Raw genomic sequence first — 24,252 nt, 5'->3', positions numbered from 1 at the left:
ATCCTTGACTACGAGATAATAATGTAACAACAAAACAAAGCCTTAGCTTTAGTGGAAATATTTTTCTTATTTTTAATCGAGTGTGAAAACGGTGAATAATTAGGCAGGAAATGGATAACGTATCCAGATAATTCGACACGTCTGGTACACTGCGGGATCCGGCTAGCAGCGAAATGAGTTTCGAAAGCCAGATATCGAATTATTTCGAATAACAGCAACAACCACTGAATCACTAAACAACGGGGAGAACATTGTCGGAAGAGCAACTGCCCGTCTCGGTAATTCGGAGGATTCTAGTCAAGTGTATGCCCTACGATTTCTAGACCCTACATCATATACAGAGCATCAGCAATCAGCAAAACGCTATGGATCATCAAAATCTTGCTCAGCAGCCAACTTAAATCAAAATAGTTAAGCAGCAAGGTTCAGAAACGGCGATAATACTATTTTATTCCTACCTAGACCACCTCACCAAGTTGTTTCTTTTCTTTCAGTTGTACAAACCGACAAACTTTCCTAGCCGTATTTCTCCATCAACAAACGAAAAGCGAAAACAGTCCCTCCAAAATAAATATTCTAGAGGTAACGAAAGTAATATGTATGTAACAGGTTCTTCATACATCGATGATTATTTAAAATCTGCTGTAAGAATTCGAACTGCATATTATGCATACAGGCTCCGCCGATGCGTTGCGATGTCGATATTTACTACTTGAAAAAGAGATTAGCCTATTTAAAAGATCCTGGTAAATATGCGGAATACATCCAATAACTCATTGAACTAATCAACACAGCGCGCAAAAGGTTAAGGTAAATTACAGAGCAGGTACAACAAACTAATAGCGTTTTCGTTTTCACTGTAGTGCAAAAAATATAGATCCATCCAAATTTGAATAATTGTAGCACCACGACTATACCGGTGTAGTGTACCAGCTCTTCTCGGTCACTAAGGCTTATTCAGACTGTTTAAATTCTACAACGCAGCGTTGCTTATGGTTGTCGCAGAAAAAAACATTCAACATTGGCCTGCAGTCATTCAACGTTGTGCGTTCCTTCTGATAAAATGACGACCTACCCTTGAAGTATCTCGCTCCGAAGACTGACCAGGTTTCTGGATGTGAAAATGATGTTGAAACGCAATAGGACATCCTGCCTTAAGTACAAGCACACAATCTGACAAGTTTGGCAACTCTCGGGAAAAGAGAAAATGGATTAGATTATCGGACATTTGAAATTCTGAGAACATTTGGCGATGGAGATTTCGAATGGAAAGATGCAGGTGTGGAAGACGTTTGTCAACGATGGTACCGACTGTTACTCAAATCAGACTGAAACGAACTTGACTTAGTTTGTATACAGTTTTGCTAGAAAGTGCAAAACCAGTGCAATCCATTGCCCCGGTGTTTTTCAATGAAAAACGACAAGAGTAAACATCACACAAAATGGAGGTATATAAGTGTTTCTTCAAACATTACAGCAGATACATTTTTTAAAGTCTTTAAATGTTTCTCTTAATAAATGAAATAAATTCTCTTAATAAATTAAATAAATGAAAATATGGATTGTCCATTTGGAAAACTATGTTTTTCATTTGGATTTGATAAGTTACTCCTAGGCCCAAGTATATTACGCTTACATGTATACGCTGTTATTATCGTCTCATCAGTGAGTCAGATCGCATGTAGAAAGCTGAGAATAGAACTTACAAAAAAAACTTTGCCAAATGAATGCACAGGTAGGCTTTTACAGAACGAGATAGTCGGGTGGTATACATATCAAAAATATCGATGAGTTTATTTTTCTCGGATCACTGTGACGTGTTAATGATGATAGCATCACAGACTAACAGACATAACACTATGAGGTAATTCCCACAAAAAACATCGATCCGGCAAAATTCCCAGAACACTAGCTCCACCTGTTATTCACAGTCCCAAACACTCATTTGCTGATGGGTTACCCTTCAGGTTTGGGAACAATTTTTCACTAGTGGTCTATCCCCCATATGCTTGTTCATATGTCAGTGACGCCATAATTTCAAATGTGGTCACAGTCCCAACTACAAATATATTTAAAATGACCGTTAAAGCGGGCGAAGCATTGTTATCGAGTGTTATGTCTGTTAGTCTGTGATAGCATCAAATGAAAATATAAACCTGCGAAAGCATTTGATCTGCATATGCGACGTTCCATCCAACCATATAACTATGCCGACCAGTGGAATATGATATTATCGCAGATCCTATAAGTTTTACTTCCTCTCTGAAGTAGCATCTTTGATAATTATATTTTAAAATATTTTTCAAAATCATTGTTCTACCCACATAAATCTATAAAATACGGTGACTGCAATAGCAGTACCAGAAGATTATCCAAGAGCTGTATTGTATTGCATGAATGCTGTTTCCTTTTCTATTAAAAAGCGGGAGGTTGAAAACCACACAATAAGTCATTTTATGCCGAAATTATGTTCACGACCTGCAGTTTCCTGTACTGTAGCATGAGCCGGCGGTGGTTCGTACGGCGAGCATCAAGCTGGAACCCAAGTACGAAACGATTTCTATCTGCACTGATATTATTATATTGAGGGATTCAACTGACCATCTTGTGTATCCGCTGGGTTTTCCTTGCGGCATCCGCCTAGTGTACCCATTAGATGTATTTTGGGACTAGATATCATCACAAAAGAGATACGATTCGGACAAAGAATCCCACTAAAACTGGTGTTCCGAAAACCTAATTGTCACTGTAATAGCTCGGACAGTATTTGAAGTATTCATTATGGGTTGTACCACGATCCGTTTGTCATCTTTTGACACTCGTTGAGTTGTTCGAGGGGATTATTCTAGGCCTTATTTTACATCGCGGTTTCGTGGATGGCTCTGAAATCTGAAGCAGTAAATTTTGTCATATTGGATGCGTAACACGCAAATCAACGCGACTTAACTTTATGTTGTCGATTATTTATACATTTGCAGCATCTGTGAAAGTGAAAAAATACGTTTTAAATTACTTTCTGGTTGAAAATATTAATTTTTTTTACCAAGAAAAGCACAGTTTTGCAGTTTTCCGATGGCTCTGGCTGATTTTTCTTTGTTTATATTTTAATCGTTGCTATGCACACCAACTGAAAAAATCAAATATAGTGTTGCTGAAAAAATAATTTGTTTGTTCGCATCGAGGGGTAACTCAAGGTGTAAGTAACTGGCGTTAAATGACTCGGACACTTTTTCTTCGGATTGTTTTATGGAGTTTCTGGTCGTGTCGTTGTGTAAAGCTTACATGCTTTAAAGATCCTTGAAGCATGTACGCGTTATATCAGCTTTATATACGCATATGGAGCAAGCTATAATGCTATATGTCGGCTGTGCAGTTATGCATTATTGATGCTAATATAGAGCTTTATTGCGTTGTTAACGCTGTAATGGAGTTTCAATGCAACATTAGTGCTAATGTATAGCCAATATAATGCAATGGCTTAATGCTCATGGTTACTTGGGGGACGACTAATCTTCACACAGGAGTTGGAGTTGGAGTTGATAACCGTCGAGAGTTCGCCGAGCAGTGAGATTGAGTAGCCTTTTCCGGAGGTGGAATCAAAGCAGCAAAGAATGGAAGAAGAATCGGTCCATTACGGCGAGGAAATAGCGAGTGATGAAAGTGAATGAGATGAGCATTCTGATTTTGACACGGTGAAGGAGAAGAAACACAATGAAGAATGCAGACGTGAGAACCGACGAATTCGTCCCACACACAGCGCGCCACTAGTTTTTTGGAGTATGTGGTAGCCCGGATAGAATTTTACAATGGCATTTACCCTACAAACAATCATAAAACAATGAATATTATAGTTATTAGTGTTTCAACATTGTTCGATGCCAAGTTCTCACAGTAGATTTACAATAAAATTTCATGTAACAATAAATTTCACTGTTCAGCAAAAAACTGATACAGTGCATTCACATTAAATTTTACTGTTTTCGAGAAAAAAATGTATGAAGAAAAATTGATTTTTTAATATTAAGATACATAACCACCCCCCTTTTTCACTGTAAAAGTCTAGTTTACATTGAAATTTACTGTAAAAACGTTAAAGTTTATTGTTTTTGTATTGTAGCATAACACTAAAACTTACTGTAAATTATTGTAAAATTACTTTACTGTCACAGTGAAAATCATGGTTTTGTTACTGTACATTTCTATTCGGGAGGCGTTGTCACGCGGAAGCCAGGTCAGCCAGTGAAGTCCCAGCAAGCAATGTCTACTCCGGATCGAGTTTTGTGGAAAGTAGCCGATGGTTAGTGAAATCCAGACGTACAAGCTTAATGGGTGCCGCTTCCGAAAAGTAAGAAAGTTGTAGGTAGCTGTTGTTTCTACAAGATGAAACGGAACGAAGTGAACAATGTTGGTCGCTACAAAACACGGATCGTTACCCAGGATTTCGTGCAGTGTAACCGCGTCGACTACGACGAAGTATTCGCATATGTGACTAAAAATACCGCGCTACGAGTTCTGCTGTCCTTGTCTTGAAGAAGGAAATGGCACTGAAGCATTTGGAAGTTCGCACTGCTTATCTTTACGGAGATATAGAGGAACAGATTTAGGTGCCCGGCTATGAAGTTCGTGGCAAGGAGGAACTCGTTTGTCGACATCGAAGAAGTATCTGGACTGAAACTGTCTGCTCGATGTTGGAACCGGTGTTTTAACACAGTGGGTGTTCCACACAAGGTCAGCTGATCCGTATTTATTCGTGGCCACCATTCATAAACAACACGAAAGTCTACCTTGTGTACATGCGTAATTTACCCGTTGGATCTGTGAGCGAGGCAGAGATATCTCGCGTTCAGAAGCAACTGAGTCAATATTGCATACTTTCCACCAACCTGGACTCCGCACTTTCAAAGTGCGAGTCATCTCAAAACTGCGAGCTGTCAAAACACATGTATTTCCAGTGATAGAGATGGTACTTTCATAGACAGACCAGTCGAACTAACCAGTCTATGAGAAGAATTTAATGAAAGAGTGGTAAGTGCGCAGGGCGGTTAGAATCCAGTTTTTAGTGCCACAAACAATATTTTGAAATCGTTGCTCTTGGTGATGTCAAGCATTTCCTCGGACTGGAACTCTGATGAGAGAACAAACTGCTCAGCACAAGTTTACCCGGATAGAATTTTACAATAGCATTTACACTACAAACAATCATAAAACTGTTTCAACATTGTTCGATGCCAAGTTCTGACAGTAGATTTACAATAAAATTTCATGTAACAATAAATTTCACTGTTCAGCAAAAAACTGATACAGTACATTCACATTAAATTTTACTGTTTTCCAGAAAAAAATGTATGGAGAAAAATTGATTTTTTTAATGTTAAGATACATAACCACCCCCCTTTTTCACTGTAAAAGTCTATTTTACATTGAAATTTACTGTAAAAACGTTAAAGTTTATTGTTTTTGTATTGTAGCATAACACTAAAACTTACTGTAAATTATAATTAACTTACTAGACTGTCACAGTGAAAATCATGGTTTTGTTACTGTACATTTCTATTCGGGTAACCAACTACATCGACAAGCTGGTTACCAAAATAGGCCTTAGCGATGCGAAGCTAGCAAGAACGATCATGAATGCTGGCTAACTGAAAGATAAGGATGAAAGAAAACCGTTCCAAGATGGTACAAAGTACAGGACTGTGGTCGGCGCACTTCGTTGTGTAGCGGTGTGGGCTCGAACGGAAACTGCGACGAGTGTTGGGCTTCTGGATCGGAATCTTAGCACCCACACTGAGGCTGCAAAGCAAGTGGTACAGTATCTAAAAGGTACCCGAAAATAGAGATTGTAGCTTGAAGGCAAAGAAACGGCAGTGTTGGTAGCATTCTCGGATTCTGACTCGGCAGGAGATAAAAGCACCAGGCAATCGACGACTGGCTATGTCGCTTTTTATGAAGGTGGAGCCGTTTGCTTGGTAAGCCGCCGGAAGAATTGCATGACGCTTTCGGCGATGGAATCTGAATACGTCACCCTGGCAAAGGAGAGTCAGGAGGTTATTTGGTTAAGACGACTTCTTGAAGATTTTAAGAAAATCAAGTGGAAGCGAAATTGGTGAATGAATACTGGACGCCCAAGCTTTGCTCGTTCGAAGAGATTTTGTAAGCTCTAAGCACATTGAAACCAAATCTTGAACCAAATACAATTTTGTTCGAGAGCTTTGCGACAAAAGTGAGGTGGTGCTGCAGTACTGTTCTACGGACCAGATGCCAGCAGACGTTTTTACAAAGCCTTTGGGTTTCGTGAAGTATCAACAGTTTACGAAACAATTGGGATTGTATGACTCGTATTATACTAGTATGACTCGATGACTTTTAGAGTAGAGTAGTGGCTAACTACAAGATACCCAGTTACATTAGGATTGTCTGAGATATGACCGCAAAATCAAGTGGAATCTGTTTCAACGATCTACAGCTGATGGGACCTAATCTTCAAGTATCTCTGGTAGACGTTTTGCTGCGCCTTAAAACGACTTGAATGCTTGTCAGATAGCCTTCAAGACTTATTTCGCATGCTTATTGGTTACCTGGGCGTATTTCATACCATCGAGAAGTTCGTCGATTTGAAGCTGAATGTAAAGAAATTGCTCAAAATGATGTTTAGAACCTGTTAGATCTGCTGAACTTTCATCAAAGTAATGTATTGTTACAACTCCCGTAATGCCACGATTATATTTCGAAGAAATATTTAAACCAAACAAACATATGATTACGGCCTAAAAGCCAACTGTCAAAATCCACTTTGAATGGAAATTCCGGACAAACAGTTCACAACAGTTTATGAAAGAAAAAATATTTTTCTTTCGGTTACTATAAACATCTCTGATTGGCGCGTAGCGGTTTGTCCGAAATTTCCATTCAAAGTGGATTTTGACAGTTGGCTTTTAGGCCGTAATCATATGTTTGTCGAGAAGTAGTTTTAAATGGATGTAACTTCTGAAATGTGTTCACCTTTCCACATTATTGCTCAAATGTATGCCGTACCCTTCAGTAATTCATTGGTTCGGCCTTTTGAACGTTAGGCGTCTCTGTTGTGGGTAGAAAGATGAATGTCAATTAAAAGTCTATAAAGCACCACAAGGGATAAAAGCCGATGACGTTCGACTCATTTGTGTTCATTTTTTTACAAAGATAATTTTTTTAAAGTTGACGAAACAAAACAGTAGTGATGTGTAACTTGCAACGAATTTCGTGTATTTTGCAATTTTCTGTTAACTAAAGATTTGTTTTCTGACAAAGTATACAACAAATAGAACAATCAGTTTGTGATGGAAGCACTCTACTTTCAAACAAACAACCTAATCCAGCAAGTGCAGCAATGTTTCCAGCACCTAAACAGCGTACGTGTCGATTCGGTTTCGGTCGAAGCTGACATACAAACCAAACTGACGGCAGTTAATGCGTGAGTTGGCCGATCAATTTAATTAAAAAATTAAATGAAAAATAAACGTTTCCAGCAACTGCGATCGTCTGGATGTGCTGCTGTACAAAGTACCGGTCGCACAGCGGCCGAGTGCTAAAATGCGGGTGGACCAGCTGAAATATGACATGCGGCACCTGCAGGCCGCCCTCAAGCTATACCAGGAAAAGAGAGCCCGCCGCGAGCTGGAATTTGCCGAACGGGAGAGCTTACTGAACAAACGGTTCACGGCAAACTCGGACACCTCGATCGATATTGATTACTCGTTGCAGCATAACAACGCCATGCATAATGCCCACCAGGGTGTGGACGAGATGATATGGACCGGTTCCAGTATTCTGGATGGACTGCGTAATCAAAGGGAAACGCTGAAGGGAGCACGGAGGCGAATTATGGACATTGGCAGTACACTGGGGCTTTCGAATCAAACTATGAAGATGATCGAGCGACGGCTCGTCGAGGATAAGCACGTGATGTTGGGAGGAATGATTGTAACGTTGCTGATTATGTGGTGTGTTATTTACTTTTTAGTGCTTTAGAAGCTGGAATCTGATTATGGAAGTATAATAAACCAGAGAGCTTATGAGATACAATTATAACTGGAGATCGTCGTTTCTAGAGACAAATTTGCTCCATTTCGAGCCACTGCTGATGGAGCTTGTCTGTTGGAAACTAGGTCGATGTATATCGTTAGCTGCAGCAGAAGGTGTTAAGGTCACTTCAGTAGACAACTTTTGTACTGAGCTGGAATGCTCCCATTTTGATTTTTTGGAAAAATTCATCATAGGGAATATATCGACTTCAGATCTTTTTCGAGCAACGTTTTCGTTTTCCACACACGAAATACCATCATTGGTTAAGTGCTTTGATGAAACATCAGCCATATTTGGAAGACTATTCGATTTTGAACTATTTGGTTTCAGAGGCTGGGATTGTAGATAGTTCGAGCTATTTCTTGATTTCCACTTGAATTGCCTTTTTTCATTTTTATCCATTCGATGAAAATCCATCAGTTGTGTCGTACTTTTCGTTTCGAGTGATTGAACTGGGTGGCAAATATTGAAGGATGATGGCGGGTATGCTTGTTTAGAATTGAGTTCTAATATATCCGACTTATTAATTGAATTTTGTCGATTGCTCATGAGTGGAATTGCTTTCTTATCTGCCTCGTCCGAGTCTTTCACCCGAAAGTTTTCCCACTTACTAATACCTTCCACTCGGATGCTTTCCTGGTGACTAGCCACTCTCTCGGATTCTTCCTGTACTGGATTATGAAGCAATTCGATATGTCCTTCCATAACCTGTTCCGCCACCAGCTGTTCCAGTCGTTGCTCATCCATTTCACGGCCACTTAACTGCTGCACAAATAAACGGCATTCCCGGCCGGATCCACGAACAAACTCCTTCACCAGGGACTGCTTAGAACCGCACATCTTGCAGGTCCACTTAGGTGCTTTTTTGACAATATCCGTCTGCGGGATTGGGTGAAGTTTTAAACACTAAATTTATATCGTTTTGTGGTCGGTGAATTGAAACGTTTGAATCTTACCTGAAATTTCATGCAGTGATAACAGCGAACCACACGTAGCTCTTGAGGCATTTCAGCAAAATTACGGCTAATTCGAATTTCAAAAGGATCCAATTTTTTGCCGCCAAGAACAAAAACAACAAACTACAAAACCAGCGCTAAAAATTTTATTTTGAACTTTAGTTTTCATACGGTTCTGTTTTGATTATCAGATTCTTTTCTTTCAAAATGTCAAAGCTGAAGGCTCTCCTAGTTTTTGAAAAGGGCAGATTCACTGAATCGCAATGATTTCAGCCACGTGGGTTAGCATCTTTCACAACGGAAAAGATAGAAGTCAAGGAAATGAATGAAAGGTCTCGAATTACTGCTTACGCAAAGAGATATATTCCAATCCTTATAAATAAATGCCATTCCAAAATCGCATTAAACTATTTTCAAACTATTCATATAATATTCAACATACTGCACATACTACTGAAATACTCCATCATTATAATTCAAGTGTTAAACTATCATACTACTATTTACCATTTCGAATATCTTCCGTGTACCCTATATCAGAGACTAATCGAGACTACCAACTCACGAACAAACACTCAAAATTCTATGGCACGTTGTGTACTAGATCTTTTGAAGTAGCAGAGGGAGCACGGTCCCTTCAGTTCTGCCAATATTGACAAAATAATCAAGTTACCTGATTTTTTTTCGGTAAAGTTGGTAGTAATAATTGGATTTTCTTTTTGGAAAAATCGTTAGCAACAAATAAACACGCAATAAGTAAAACAGTCGGATAAGCAAAGCATGCTTGATTATCGAGGCATTTTCTATTTGACATTTCGAGGGACCTCTAGTACTACATGAGTTAGTACCTCTTGAGCCATGGAAAACTCGTGAGTCCGCCGTGTCAATTAGTCTCTGCCTATATAGTCGTGATTCGCTGGTTGGTTACTTTTTAACTGGACCGTTTTTTAGTTGGACCTCTGCTAGTTGGACTACTGTCCAACAAAAAAAAAAACATCTAGATATCAAAATATTGTGTCAAATTCACTTTGACAATAGAACTGACAATAATTAGAGATGTGAGCAGATACATTTGCGGTCCAACTAGCGAATACAATTCGTTAGTTGAACGGAGGGTGTGGCCTATCCAGTGAATCATAGCTGTATTGAAGAATTGTATACTACATTGTACTTTTATGTTCCAGAGGTTAATATTGCTTTGGTGGTCTTGTTATTCGTATATAGGCTTGCTTCAAAAACCTATAGATTAACATGATCAAAAAAACTTCGCCATAAAATATGACGACAACTCAATTGGATAAAGCTCGGAAAATTAGGAGTGGGCGTAGCGTATTGGTAAATCGATTGCCTTGTACGCAGCGCACCTGGGTTCGAGTCCCGACCCCGCACATAGGGTTAGAAATTTTTCCTAAGAGATTTTTCTAACCCGAAGAGGCGAATGACCTTAAGGTTAAAACCTCTATAATTAAAATAAAAAAAAAAAAAAAAAATAGTTACGGGATTTGTGTTGGAATTTGATCAGGGAAAATTTTCCGCCGAGATCTCCAAACTGTCAAAACAAAAGTTCTGCTGCTTCTTAAAAACACCAACGGTATCAAAATGGCACCGAATTTTAAACCTAATAAAAATACTATTTGTCCCGTCGGAAACGATTTGTGTTGAATTGTTCCCGGCCTGATTTCTGTGTGAAGAGTTTTAAAATCCCGTTATGCTGCCCGCGGTTTGGTTTACGCTTCAGGAAAACTGTCATTTTTGTGTAGACTCATTTCCCGTCACGGGATTTGAAATCCCATTTCAAGTACACAGGGACCCAAATCCCGTGACACGTTTTCCGAACTGTAAACTAGCCTAAAACCCTTAAATGCATGAAACTCATTTTTCATAGGTATGAATACGTTATTTACTTCTTGTTGAAGCTTTATATCAGAGAATTCGGTGTGTTGCCAAATGGCAACAGTATGCATTTAAGGGTTAATGAGCGAAACACGTTTGTTTCCAACAATCACTAGCCGTTTTGTGGAATTAATATTAAATTATTCATTATATTAATAATCCTTTTGTCCCATGTGTTATTAGATTCTTTGTATTCGTGGAACAATTATACATGGAACGGCAGAACACTAAAAAGAAAAATTTCCACACTTTCAGAGTGCGAGTGATCGCAAAGCTGCGAGCTGTCAAACACATGTATTTCAAGCGGTAGAGATGATACTTTCATAGACAGACCAGTCGAACTAACCAGTCTATGAGAAGAATTTAAAAGTGATTGGTAAGTGCGCAGTGCGGTTGGAATCCAATTTTTGGTGCCACAAGCAATATTTAATAAGTATTTTTAAATAGATTTTCATTTATCACGCTACTTTAAAAAAAATCATCGATTTTTTTTCTCCGTGCAACCCCAATGTAGTATGTGTGACAGCCACCTTTTGCCTTGCTGAAACGTCTAACGGGGTTCTTGCGTGTGTCGTCTTCTCTGCTAGCCAGTACATCTCGCCAGAGATGCCAGATTTGCAGACAAGTCTGCAAATTCGCAGACTTTTAATTTAAGTTGCAGATTTTTTCGATGACGCAGATATTTGCAGATTTTTCCGTTTGGTTGCAGATATTTGCAGATTTTTTAGTTTGGTTGCAGATATTTGCAGATTTTTGAATATAAAGGCTTTTGGTTACACTAGCTTGCCGCACATTTTTTGTACTTCCCAGACTTTTAAAATTATTATTGCAGACATTTGAAAAAAGTACCTGGCATCTCTGCATCTCGCACCGAACGAATGTCGCTCGATTTCTGGAACAACGGGTTCGGGCTAATACGGTTCTTTCGACGGATTACGGTTTCGGTTCCGGGTTCCGGTCGTTCGCGGTGGTGAAATAGTAAAGGCCTAGGTGCGTTTCATCCAACACCAAGGGCGAAAAGAGACCTACACTATAGTAAGCAAAGATAAAAAAAAAAACGGGAAAACAAAAAAAAACAATCATCGAACGAGTGCGGTGGAGTGCTGCACCAGTTTCAAGGCCTAAAGTGGGAGCTTCCGTGAAAAATTTTGTGCCCCGAGGCCGTGTATGATTGTGAAGGTTAAGTGATAGGTATTGAGTGAAAAAAATTGGAAATAATTGGTGATCGACAAACAAAAATTTAGTGTTCTCTTGCTACCGGAAATAGATTGTATTCCAACGGAACAGTGCATCTTCGGAAGTATCCGTATCTGGGCCTTCGCGGTCCCACCGCTACGACATCAAACTGGATAACTCAATCGTTAATCGATACCTTAGCGCAGCTGATGACGAGTTCGTCTGGGCGGTAGATCAGGACATTCGAGAGTTCGTCCAGAAAGCGAACCAAAAAAGGTAACGTGTAACAAGCTGGGTTATCGGTCCGGGGAAAGGGTTGAAGTGAGAATGTACGGTTCTAGCGGTGGAATGTAATGGGTTATGATTTATCTACTGACAAATCAACCGTAGCATGATCTTTTACAGCACCATTCAGGGATGACCTATTTAAAGTGGAATGGCTGTCTGCGTTGTGAATCACAAAAAATAATATTGGTATGAGGAAACCTTTGAGTTTTGTATTTCTTTTGGCAAGCATCGGAAATAGCAGATGGAAGAAATTAGCTTTGCCCTTGACAATTTTTAACAATTTTTGTTAATGCCAACTAGTGTCAACGTAAAGAGCTGAATTACAAATCAGATTTTCTATGTTCATTTTGGATCTGGAGGAAGGATTCTGTTGTCAGTAGGAAACAAGTTATAGATCGGCTGCAAATTTTGTTTCAACAAAAAATTCTACGCCAAAATGTAATAGGTATCCAAACATTTCCATTTCTAAATCTTTCGAACCATTTTCTGGAATAAAACATTTAGACAGATGCACAATTTAATTCAAGATGTGTATAGATAAATAAACAGGAACATATCAAGCAATTTGATTACGTCTCTGACGGTATGTGGAGATTTCCACGCCCGGAAAAAAGCGATTATATCTGCTGGCGGCAACCTACGCACTTTCCAGCAATTTCAATGTGTTTGTGTGTATGTTTGATGAAGAAAGTTTTTCCACTTGCTTTTAAAAATTATTGGCCTAATTATAGCGATCGATCCACAACTCGTCCATATCAATTGAGAGTAATTTTATTTTCTCTTCAAAACAGATCGATTTAAATATATTTAATTTAGCAAACCTGGGATTACTTTTTTGCTTTCAAGAAGTCACAACTGGGTGATATAAAAATGCATTCTGTTAGGGTTACTGCACACATAAAGAAGTAAGCTGTAAAATGTTTATTCATCGCTGATGCTACAGGGCTAAAAGTAAACAGTACCTTGAAAAACAGGGCTAAAAGTAAACAGTACAGATTAGAATTCATATAGTTATAGTTTCGAAATCAACTTTCTATAATAGATAACTTTAAATAATGGTGTTAGTCAGTTGTTAGGTGACTAAAGGAGCAGATTGTTATTCTCATAAACCTTAACCGGTTATGGGCCCAGGATAACTCGCTGCGGTATCGATCTATTACTATAGTTTTGAAGATGTCGACATAACAGTCGGAGAAGAGAAGAAAGTTCGGTGGTCAACCGGTGAAACAGAATGCTTTGGGCGGCAGTACTGGTGGTAAACTAGTGAGATTGGACGCTTCAGCAGTTTCAGGAAACAATTCTGGTTGTCAATCAGATGGTGCCAGTTGCGGCTATGGACAAACAGATAGTCCTGGTTACAGCTATGAAAGAGCAGACGGTGCAGTGATCATCCCGAATGCGACAACCACCATGATGATACAACTCAGAAGCACTGCTGTTGGCGAATTCAAAGAAGAAAACAATTCACACTGTGAAAACGGAAACACACGCATCACTTGACAAAGCTGATGCTACAGCGCACTCTCGAGAGAATACCGCTTGAAGAGCCGTATGCTGTCGCAGATCCATATTCTACAGAAGAGAAGGAACGCGCTCGCCAAGGCAGATATAGGTGTCGTAGCGAGGTAGATGATGCCATTGATGAAATTTGTTTCACCTTTTGCTTATCAACGTGCCATTCCAGAAAATAATGCATAAAACGTTCGCAAAATTGTGTATGGTGTGGATGCAGTGATTGGTGCATATCAAAGAAGCGATACGCTGGTCGCAGTGAGTGTAAGGCGACAGTTGTGCAAATTAGGAGAGCGACAATCCAAAATACTTTTCGACGAACAGAATCTTCTCTACTGGGAACTCGAACGAGCACATCCGATTTGCAATAATTCGAAAAAAGTCCCAAGCACTAGCTATCCCAGATTGACTCAAGCATGTGATTGATGCAATTCTCAGGCTTCCGGAAAATATACTACGACAAAAACCTACTGATGAGATGCTTCGCATGCTTCTGGACGCAGCGATTCTTCAGAAAAAAAACAAGCACCTTCGTTGGACGTCGCAATGCTTGTGGATAACGGGAACGCACTGAAAAAATTTCGATGTTTCGGATGCGGTAAGTTAGAACACGAAGAAGCCGTTCTCGTGGCGTATTGGATTCTGGAGCATCGCGCCATATGTTTTACGATCGAAGAAGAATAAAGGAGATTCTTGCAGTGGATAGCGAAATAGTCGTTTCAACCACCAAGCACTAATAGCTATAAATATTGGAACCGTGGAAGGTCGTCGGACATACGCTGAACAAAACAAAATAAATAGTTTGAAGTTACCAAATACAAATATGTAATTTTTGTTGGATTTTGCGATGTTCTTTTTCTTCCTGGGTTGCAGGAAACGCTTTAACCAGCGATTCGCTTCCTGAAGTCCTATTGGCTTCTAGCATGCCATCTGGTACAACACGTTGTTTGAACGAAGCATAACTTCGCCGCTATCGCCGAGACTGCACAAACAAACTCACGCTGCGCTGCTATCACCGGGACGCCTGTTATGCCGCACTTCGGAAGCCCCCGAGCGCTCCGACGCAGTCGTGCTGCTAGCCAGCGACCAGCTCAGTTGTCGCGGCCCTGCTTTCGAAGGTCGTGAGGGGGTCTTCCGAACTCCCTTGTCAGGCGAATATTTTGCTTTATATGGCGATCCGCTTCCTGAAATTTATTTGATTTCCAGCATGCCATTAGGTACATTACGTCCTTGTAATATGTTGGGACGTTTGGCACGTGGCGCCGATGGTTTGCGGTTGTACTATCAAAACGTCAGAGGACTAACGACGAAAAGCGAGGACTTGTACTGGGCTGCTCTTGACGGCGACCAGGAAGTCTCCCTGGTCGAACGCAATGCTTCGGAATCTGAAACGCATCCGCGCCAAAGCTCTATGTGCGTACACAAATCGACGATGCCCTATTCTCAAGCGCTTTTTCTCAATAGCCAGTAATGAGTACCGCAGTTACAATAAATTGCTGTACAAAGGATATGTGAACCGCAACCAAGAAAACTTATGGCGAAATCCAAAGGGCTTTTGGATTTTTGTTAATGCGAAGAGAAAGGAAACGAGTCTTCCGTCTAGGATGATCTGCAATGGCGAAGTAGTGACTACGACGGCGACATAGTGCTCCCTATTTGCCAGCTACGCCAGCCAGTGCGATGGATATGGATGTATTCACCATTTCAGAACAATCGGTTCTCTCTGCAGTACTAAAAACGAAATCGTCTTATACTCTAGGACTGAGTGCTATGCTTTCAGGTGTTCTGAAAAAATGCCGATGATATTTTAGCGATCCCACTGACGCCCCTTTTCAACGTGTCACTTTAGCAGCAAAAAATTCAGAATGATTGGAAGTGCTCAGTCATGTTTCCGGTACACAAGAAAGGTGACAGGAGCAACATCGAGAACTACTGGGGAATCACTTCGCTTAGAGTCGAGTCAAAAATTTTCGAATCGCTTATCAACGAGGTGTTGTTTTCTGCTAGTAAACAATACCTAAGCATTTGTCAGCACGGATTCTTCCCTGGTCGATCGGTTGAAACGAATCTAGTTAGCTTCACATCGTTTTGCATAGAAAACATATCCAAGAAACTCCAAGTGGACACTGTCTAAACTGATCTTAAGACCGCTTTCGACACAGTTAACCACGAAATTCTGCTAGCAAAGCTTAATAATCTAGAATGTACCATAAGATTTTGCCAATCTGCAATCCTTTTCTAATAATTCCGGAGTTCCTCAAAGTAGTACACTAGGTCCGTTACTATTTTCATTCTTCGTAAATGATGCGGTTTTCGTTCTAATGCGTGGAGGGAAACTGGTTTTCGCTGATGACTTGAAAATATTTCTTGTCATAAGGAATGAAGCCGATTGCCGTGAGTTTCAGTGTTTCATCGATACATTTTACAATTGGTGTCAAAGAAATATGTTGATTATATGTTTTGTCATCAGTTTTCATCGTACAAGAGACATGCTTAATTTCAACTGCAATATTGCTGGAACTCAACTGCAGCGCGTTGACCACGTAAAGGACCTAGGCGTTATTCTTGATGAAAGGCTCACTTATACCTATTACTTATCAGCGACTATTGACAAAGCGAATCGATAGCTGGGTTTTATGTTTAAAATTTTCAACGAATTCCGAGATCCTTTGTGTTTCAAGACCTTATATTGTTCACTAGTGCGCTCGCAGTTGAAATGTGCAAACATTGTCTGGTACCCTTATCATACAACGTGGAGTGAAAGGATCGAAGCTGTTCAGCGCAAATTTATACGATATGCTTTACGTTAGTTGTCTTGGATTGACCCCCTGAACCTACCACCATATGAGAACCGTTGCAGGCTATTAGGACTACATACTTTGCAAGAACGTAGACACGCTTCGCAGGCCATTTTCATATCAAAGCTTATCCAAGTTGGCTGAGTACTATGTACCCGATCTTCTTGGACAAATCAACCTCTATGCTCCAACCCGAGTTCTTCGCCCTCGGACATTGCTACGCATCGAAATGTGTAACACTAACTCTGCAGCCAATAGTCCGATTATGGCGATGGTTTGTCGCTTCAACGAGTTTTCCGAATACTTCGACTGCAATACCAATTCATCACAATTTCGTCACCGTTTGCTGTTAGGTTAAATATTTTCAGTTTAGTTCATTAAGACTTATTGTCAGTTGAACACAAATTTTTAAATACACATACAAATAAAAAATGTGTGTGTGTGCAATGGATATTCTAGCAGTCACATAATACTTATCCAGAATTTTGCACGCAAATGTTTCGAATTGTTCTCCGCTCTGGCAAACAGAGAAACTTATATAATCAATGTCCCCTCCGCCAGGTTGATGAGTTTGACGGTATTGCAAACATCATCAAACACAGTTCGTGCATCAATGCTAAAGAACCTCTGACAGACAATTGTTTTAGGATGATTCTTGCATAACGCCTTGATCCCCAGTAACAAGCCATCCACAAGTGTAACCAAATCGTTATACCCCGACTCCATTCACCCTAGATGTGCGCATCGTTCAGACTCAGTCCCAATTATCTCCCCTCGCTGTACGAATGGCCAACTTAGTATAAATAATCACTTCATCATCTACTATCAAAATGTAGGAGGCATCAACACGCGTGTTATCGACTACGCTTTAGCATCCTCTGCGATGTCTATGTTTTTACTGAAACGTGGCTCAACGAAAAAACGCCTTCCCATGTTGTGTTCGGACCACTGTACTCTCATTTTCCGATTGGAACGTTCTGAGGTAATCAGCAACAGCGCTTCGGTGGTGGAGTTCTACTTGCAATACCTTCAATTTTCAAAGCCCATCAACCAGAGCCTAAAAAAATTGATATTTCTGCGTGAGCTTGAAAGATAACGAAATTCAATTCATGCCCGCTGCGATGAATGAAATGTTTGGTTCGTTTCCCTCTTCATTCGTTCTCCCGACGCAGCGCATTCAGGTTCGGACGTGTTCGGTTTCAGAAGCAAAGTGAATTTTGTTTTTATGCTGGCTCTGAGAAGGATTATTGAGCAAAAGTGTATCAGATATATATTATGCAGTTCACTTATGCTCGAAAATGTCGAAGATGCCAACTTTTGCCTTCAAACTGTCGACATAATAACAAATGAATGCTTTGGTTGTTGAATGAATTTATATTTCCTCTGCATTCAAGCATTCGATTCAGCATGAAATTTTATTTTATCAGAATGTCGGTTTCGGTAAATGTAAGCAGAAATAGGTAACTGATTTTGAAATTTCGTGGCTCTGTCATCAACTATTACCTCCGAACTGTGATATTGTTGAAAAAGTCTGGGCAGTGGTACAGCTCCCTAGCAGTGCTTTTTTATATGTGTGATTCATATACCTCCAGATCAATCAAACGACGTAGAATTGTTGGACCAACATCCTCAATCCTTGTCAAGGGTAAATAAAAGAATATTAATTAACCGACCGTATTTTAGTTTTCGAAGACTTCCCTAGTCGCACTCCTGTCGGACCTCATCCCCCGTTTGTCCGCCAACCACGTTGGCTGCTTGCCGTAAATTAAAGACAACAACAAATCCTGACCGTCAGGGACCTCTCATATCGATTGCTCATTCGATGCGATATTCTGAACCCATTGGTGATTGCAAATTGCGGAAGGCTTGTCGAGCTTAATTCTCAGACCCGATTCATGTCCTTGTACTTCGATTACATGGCACAGAACATCAATTCATCTACGTATAACGTCAACCGTGCTCATCTCTTAGATACTTCTGATCCAACTGTATTTTTCGATACATCCATGAAGGAAGAGATTTGTGGAATTCCGGATCATATTCGCCCACAAGTGGTCCCTAATATTTTCTAAAGCAAATACCATCAAGTCGACTGCGCCAAAATGTTCTACACTGACGGATCAACTCTCGACGGGTCCATAGGCTCGGTATCTTAAACGAAAATCTTGCTGCCTCATTCAAACTCAATGATCCTGCTTCAATTTACGTCGCAGAATTAGCTGCCATTCAGTATACTCTCGGGATCATTGACACCCTGCCCTCAGACCATTACTTCATCGTTTCGGATGGTCTCAGCTCCATTGAGGCCATCCGTGCGGCGAAGCCTGGAAAGCACTCACCGTATTTCCTGGGGAAAATACGGGAATATCTGAGTGCTTTATCTGAAAAATCTTACCAGATTACCTTGGTTTGGGTCCCGTCACATTGTTCTATTGCGGGCAATGAGAAGGCGGACTCTTTAGCCAAGGTGGGCGCATTAGAAGGCGACACCTACGAAAGACCAATTTGCTTCAACGAATTTTTCAGTATCTCTCGTCAGAGGACGCTCGATAGTTGGCAAACCTCATGGAGCAATGGGCATCTGGGACGGTGGCTACATTCCATTATCCCGAAGGTATCAACGAATGCTTGGTTTAAGGGGTTGGATGTGAACCGGGACTTTATTCGCACGATGTCAAGGATCATGTCCAACCATTACTCGTTTGACGCGCATTTCCGTCGTATAGGGCTTGCTGAAAGTAATCATTGTGTTTGTGAGAACGGCTATCACGACATCGAGCATGCTGTTTGGCTGTGCGCAGAGTACTGTGTTGCCAGGTCCCAACTAATAGATTCCCTTCGGGCCCGAGGTAGATCACCCTATGTGCCTGTCCGGGACGTGCTGGCAAGCCGTGACCACCCCTATATTTTTCTTATTTATATCTTTTTGAAAACTATTGATGTCCAAGTTTAATACATTTTTCCCTCTCTCATTCAGTAGAATCTCACCAACCTATCCCTGTATCTACAATATGGCATTGCTTCACGAGTCTTCGGTACATACCCTTCTTGATAACCGTCTACCCAGAACATCATTACATACCTCACATGCAGATGATATAGAGAACATCATGACAGCATCAGAGTGCCAATAATTATCCGAAATATCGACCCTCCCCTCTCCCCTGCGATTACAGGCTGGAAACTACAACACTACAACAAAGTGTGCATAACCGCCACAATGATCAATCAGCAAACGACGATGTCAATTACACAATATGTATCCCACTTCCTACCTTTTTCCTTTACTTACATAATAGGGGAGCAAGCCGCCCCTAAATACGGCTTTTCCTTCCCCCACTAACATGTGACATGTAATATAAAAAACATGAATTATCGGCCTCGTTAAGCTAAAGCATTTGGGCCTAAATAAACGTATTTAAGATAAAAAAAATCCTGACCGTGATGAGATACCTTCAATCGTGGTCGAAAAATGTTCAGTTTGTCGCTGCCCTTGTCACAATCGTTTAATAGGTTGTTTTCCCAGCTTGTTAGAAAAATTCTCATTTATTTCCAGTATTTAGGAAAGGTTTAGAAAAGAATGTTAGATTGTTAGAAACTATTGTGGAGTAGCAAAACTATGTGTTTCATCAAAATTGTTCGAAAGTATAGCGCAGACTAACAGACATAACACTAAAAAACAAAGCTCAGCCCGCTTTAACGGTCATTTTAAATATATTTGTGGTTTGGACTGTTGCCAAATTGAAATTATGGCGCCACTGATATATGAACAAGCATATGTGGAATAGACAACTAGTGAAAAATTACTCCCAAACCTGAGGAGTAACCTACCAGTAAATTAGTGTTTGGGACCGTGAATAAAAGGTGGAGTGGCGTTAGTGTACTGAGTGCTCTTCGCTTTAAAAATCAATCAATCTTTTTTGAGGGAATTCCCTCATAGTGTTATGTCTGTTAGTCTGTGAGTATAGTGTTAGACTTTCGTGTTGATAATCGTATTAGTAACATAATAAACAACACAGATTTGTTCCCAAAGGTTTAACGTGTACAATAGGGTGGGACAAAATTTAGATTCCAGCTCCGAGCAACTTTTTAAGTACCATTTGGGTTCTAGAACAACTGTGTAAATTCTTAGCTCGATCGGTGAAACTATATTTTTGCGCCAACTGTTTAAAGTTTACATGGGATTTTGCATGGGAAAATTAACTTTTACAAAATAATTCTTCCAGGAGTCGCCCATTACTTCCTAAAAATAAATCGTTATGTGATTTTTATAGGAAATTTAACAAAGAAACAAAGTCTCGAAAACCTCAAAACAATCTGACGCTTGAAAAAAGGTAAAAAGCAGAAACTGATTAATGCTCTGACGATTGACAAAATATTAATTTTTTCTAGCACCACTGCTGTTGGTTGCCAATTATACGCAATTTTATTTCAATCCTCTCTTAATGTGTCTAAATCGTTTTTCTACACTATTTAGCCACTTCGCAAGATTTTGAGGGATAAATTGAGGCTTCTTTTGTACATAATAAGAGAAAGTTAAAATTTTTGAATATAATTAGACCGTCAGAAGGCTATGATGCTTAGACCGTCAGAAGGCGTGATGCGTTGCGTTGCGTTGCGTTGTGACGATGATTTTGGCGGATTGCACACTGACTTCATCATGTTTGACTGCTGATTATCTAATAAGAGTTGCTTAGGAAGTGGTAAGTACACGGAAAACCCCGCAATCACAAAAAATGAATATTGCAATTTTTGATTTTTGTCTTGACTGTTTCAACTAAAAATTGTTGATTCAACTAACTGTCCTGTTGATTTTCGCATCATCAATTGGCTGAAAAAATTAGTTGTTTTTGAAAGCTGTCAGTTTTCAGAAAATAAAGACAGCAAAAAGGAAACAAAAATTTGCAAATTTTTTTTAACCATTTCTTTAGTCGAAAAGGATACGTCAGTTTTCTCGCTATGTTCATTTTGTAAAATTTTTGAGGCTAACATAAAAGAGCTTGATTTTGAAGTTTAGATTAATAAACCAGTTATAATACTTAGAAGTGCCTAAATAATTTAGTGATATATATGTGAATTTATGGAAGTATTTTTATATAATACATCAGGTAGACAGCAAATTGCATGATTCGACTGATGTTCGAACGTGAGCAAATCTTCTGGAACCAGGTGTGTATGTTTCATGTGTTTTTTACAAATCATCCATCCAAACAAGATATGTAATATTTTTTTGAAAATTCATCATGATCCCATGGTTAGAAAGAAGTTCGAAAATAATGGAGATCCAATATGGCAATGTAAAATGAGTAATCCGACTAGAACAAATCTTAAGCATTATTCGGTCGATCTGGCTATCACCATTACTATAGAAAGTCAATGCTATATATTTTTGTTATAAAATAGAATTAATGTAAACGTATTGGCGCTGAACAGTGTTAATATTTATATTTCCTATATAGTGATACAACGCGTTTGATGGATAAATCAAGCCATTGATATGATAGCAATAAACTTCTTTGAAGATAATTTGGCTTTTTATTACTGGGTAACAAATCCTTAAAATTAACAAAATCGTTAGCTATTACAACTGGTTGGGATATTTTTCAATAATACAATTGAATGAAACAACCATCTTGGTTTTTAGTTTCAACACGCACCAATCTTGAAATCAACAATTATATTAGTTGTTACAGCTATTTGATGAGCTGATTCGGATGGTGTGTGTCTTTGCTAACTGACAGCATCACATTTTCAACTAGATGATTTAGTTGTTTCAGCAACTGTTTTGCTCATTCAAAAACAAAAATTAAAGTTTAGAAAAATCAACAATCGTTTAGCTGTACCAAATTTTAACCAATCGATTTCAGAAATTCGACTAATATATTAGTTGCTATGCGATCGGGAGCGTTTCCGTGTAGGAATTCATACCAATCCGACCCATATTAAAACCTCAACAGCATGATAGCCATCATTGCCGGCCGCCCCCATCTCCATCGTTCACGGGGAAGGATAAAGGATAAGGTAGACAGGAAGTGTTGATGCTCCACCTACTTAACGGAAGGACGACGATTCATCAGACTCTTCCATAGGTGTCGCGGAGTTGGTGGTTTGGAAGGGTATCAGGTCTAGGATTCGCTCCAAGCAAACGATGCTACCTGTAAAGCATATTTTATTAGGTAGTTGTTTAGTTAGTCTTCGAGTGCACGATCACTCGAAAAAGAGATGATCTTGTTTAGTTTTTGGTTATTTTTAAACTCTGGGCAGCCGGCTACCGAGAGTATACTATGTTCCCTAAACAAAAACAATTTGAACTCCACACAGCCGATCGTGGGAGTATTGCCTGGAAAAGCTAATCTTATCTGCGTAATGGGCCGGATCACTATTTATTGCAACAGTATTTGGACAGAACTCGCTACTTCTTCTCTACGATATATTTATTGGCTTGAAAACTACCAAGTGACAGCATATTATACTGGCAAAAATAGCGCGAGATGTTATAAATCAAGGAAAGTATTTCTTATTTTCCATATCGGATTGTTTGTGGAATACAAGTATACGAGCGATAATACCGAACACTGAAGGGAAATATAAAGGATTGTTAATCTGATGCACGGGCTTGTTAGCAATAACGGAGCTTTAAATTAGGTTCATAAAAACAGACGCGGCGAATTTTCAATACGTATTGAGCCGTGTTCATAGATACTAGTCAGATTAGTCGTATTGGGGCTAATTTCCGATCAACTATTCATTTTTACGGCAATGTTTTCTCGACTAGATCTGTTCGCACCCTCTCATTCTGTTCGCACCCTCTCATTCTGCGGTCTAAGGACCAAATGTCATCACAAGACTTAGAATCGCGTGGAGGCATGAGATAGGAAACTTGTAAGAATTTTGCTATCCCACCGTTTGACTACCAGAATGGATGGGAGAACAGTAATACTAGCAAATACCGACTACCATAAGAGCGGTGCAAATTTGAACGAGTGACGTAGAGTACTGCACTGAAAAAAGGACCAGGAGTGCGATTTTACGAAGTTTTAGCTTCCGATGGCCCTACATTTTCTGACAAAGTGAAGTTCTTGAATGTTCAGATTTTTATTACTGTTTAGAAAAGCAAAAGTATCATAAAGCTAGTGTCAGGCCTTCATGAGACCTCAAGAAGTCACTTTTGGAGGTATTCGTAAATGTAGATTTGTCGGTAGACGGTTCCAAATATAATAGGAAAATACCTAATTTAACACAACTACAGATCACTTGCAACATAAAAAGCTTTTTGTGAAATTCGACAGCTCCATCTTAGGCCAATTCAATAAATTTCCTGCATGAAAGTTTCCATTTTTTAAAAACGGTTTTTAAGCCAAAGCTTTGGAAGTTAAACCTTGGCGTGGAAGTGCCGGTATATTAATATATTCTGTTACTTAGTGTAGAATTAGATTTCGTCATTTACGGCTAATATACAACCGCCAGAAGAAACTTAAAACGTTGGTACACAATCAATAAAGGCGAATCAGAAAAGGTATATGTCAGTGATTCACTAAATACAGACTGGAAAGAGGGTAATATGG

The 24,252-nt window shown here is 39.6% G+C and overlaps 3 protein-coding genes across 3 annotated transcripts in view; 2 read left to right on the top strand and 1 right to left on the bottom strand.

The window, feature by feature from the left end:
• The first annotated feature begins 7,167 nt into the window (after window positions 1-7,167).
• LOC131684847 (probable Golgi SNAP receptor complex member 2) lies at window positions 7,168-8,064 on the top strand. Its single transcript, XM_058968060.1, has 2 exons — window positions 7,168-7,453; window positions 7,509-8,064. The coding sequence occupies exons 1-2, from the start codon at window positions 7,320-7,322 to the stop codon at window positions 8,008-8,010; spliced, it is 636 nt and encodes a 211-aa protein (XP_058824043.1). The 5' UTR covers window positions 7,168-7,319; the 3' UTR covers window positions 8,011-8,064.
• Window positions 8,065-9,134, bottom strand: LOC131684846 (MRN complex-interacting protein). Its single transcript, XM_058968059.1, has 2 exons — window positions 9,021-9,134; window positions 8,065-8,943 (listed from the first exon to the last, which is right to left on the bottom strand). Exons 1-2 carry the CDS (start codon window positions 9,069-9,071, stop codon window positions 8,065-8,067), a joined length of 930 nt encoding a protein of 309 aa, XP_058824042.1. The 5' UTR covers window positions 9,072-9,134.
• Window positions 9,135-11,780: 2,646 nt separating this feature from the next.
• The window catches only part of LOC131684845 (dentin sialophosphoprotein), a 108,694-nt gene continuing 96,222 nt past the window's right edge, over window positions 11,781-24,252 (top strand). The window contains exon 1 of the mRNA XM_058968058.1: window positions 11,781-12,365. The gene's annotated coding sequence lies outside the window, so the exon portion shown is untranslated. The remainder of the gene's footprint in view (window positions 12,366-24,252) is intronic.

Source organism: Topomyia yanbarensis, chromosome 2 (genome assembly GCF_030247195.1).
Source record: "Topomyia yanbarensis strain Yona2022 chromosome 2, ASM3024719v1, whole genome shotgun sequence".
Lineage (NCBI taxonomy): Eukaryota > Metazoa > Arthropoda > Insecta > Diptera > Culicidae > Topomyia > Topomyia yanbarensis.
Note: the sequence above shows the minus strand (reverse complement) of the source record. Positions and strands in the feature narration are given on the sequence as shown.

What these genes read in the sequence shown, in the direction of transcription:
- LOC131684847 (XM_058968060.1), top strand. Translation starts at nt 7,320, where the DNA reads ATGGAAGCACTCTACTTTCAAACAAACAACCTAATCCAGCAAGTGCAG. An exon ending in AAACTGACGGCAGTTAATGC is followed by an intron (nt 7,454 to 7,508) that starts GTGAGTTGGCCG and finishes AAACGTTTCCAG; the next exon opens with CAACTGCGATCGTCTGGATG.
- LOC131684846 (XM_058968059.1), bottom strand. Translation starts at nt 9,071, where the DNA reads ATGCCTCAAGAGCTACGTGTGGTTCGCTGTTATCACTGCATGAAATTT. An exon ending in ATCACTGCATGAAATTTCAG is followed by an intron (nt 8,944 to 9,020) that starts GTAAGATTCAAA and finishes CCAATCCCGCAG; the next exon opens with ACGGATATTGTCAAAAAAGC.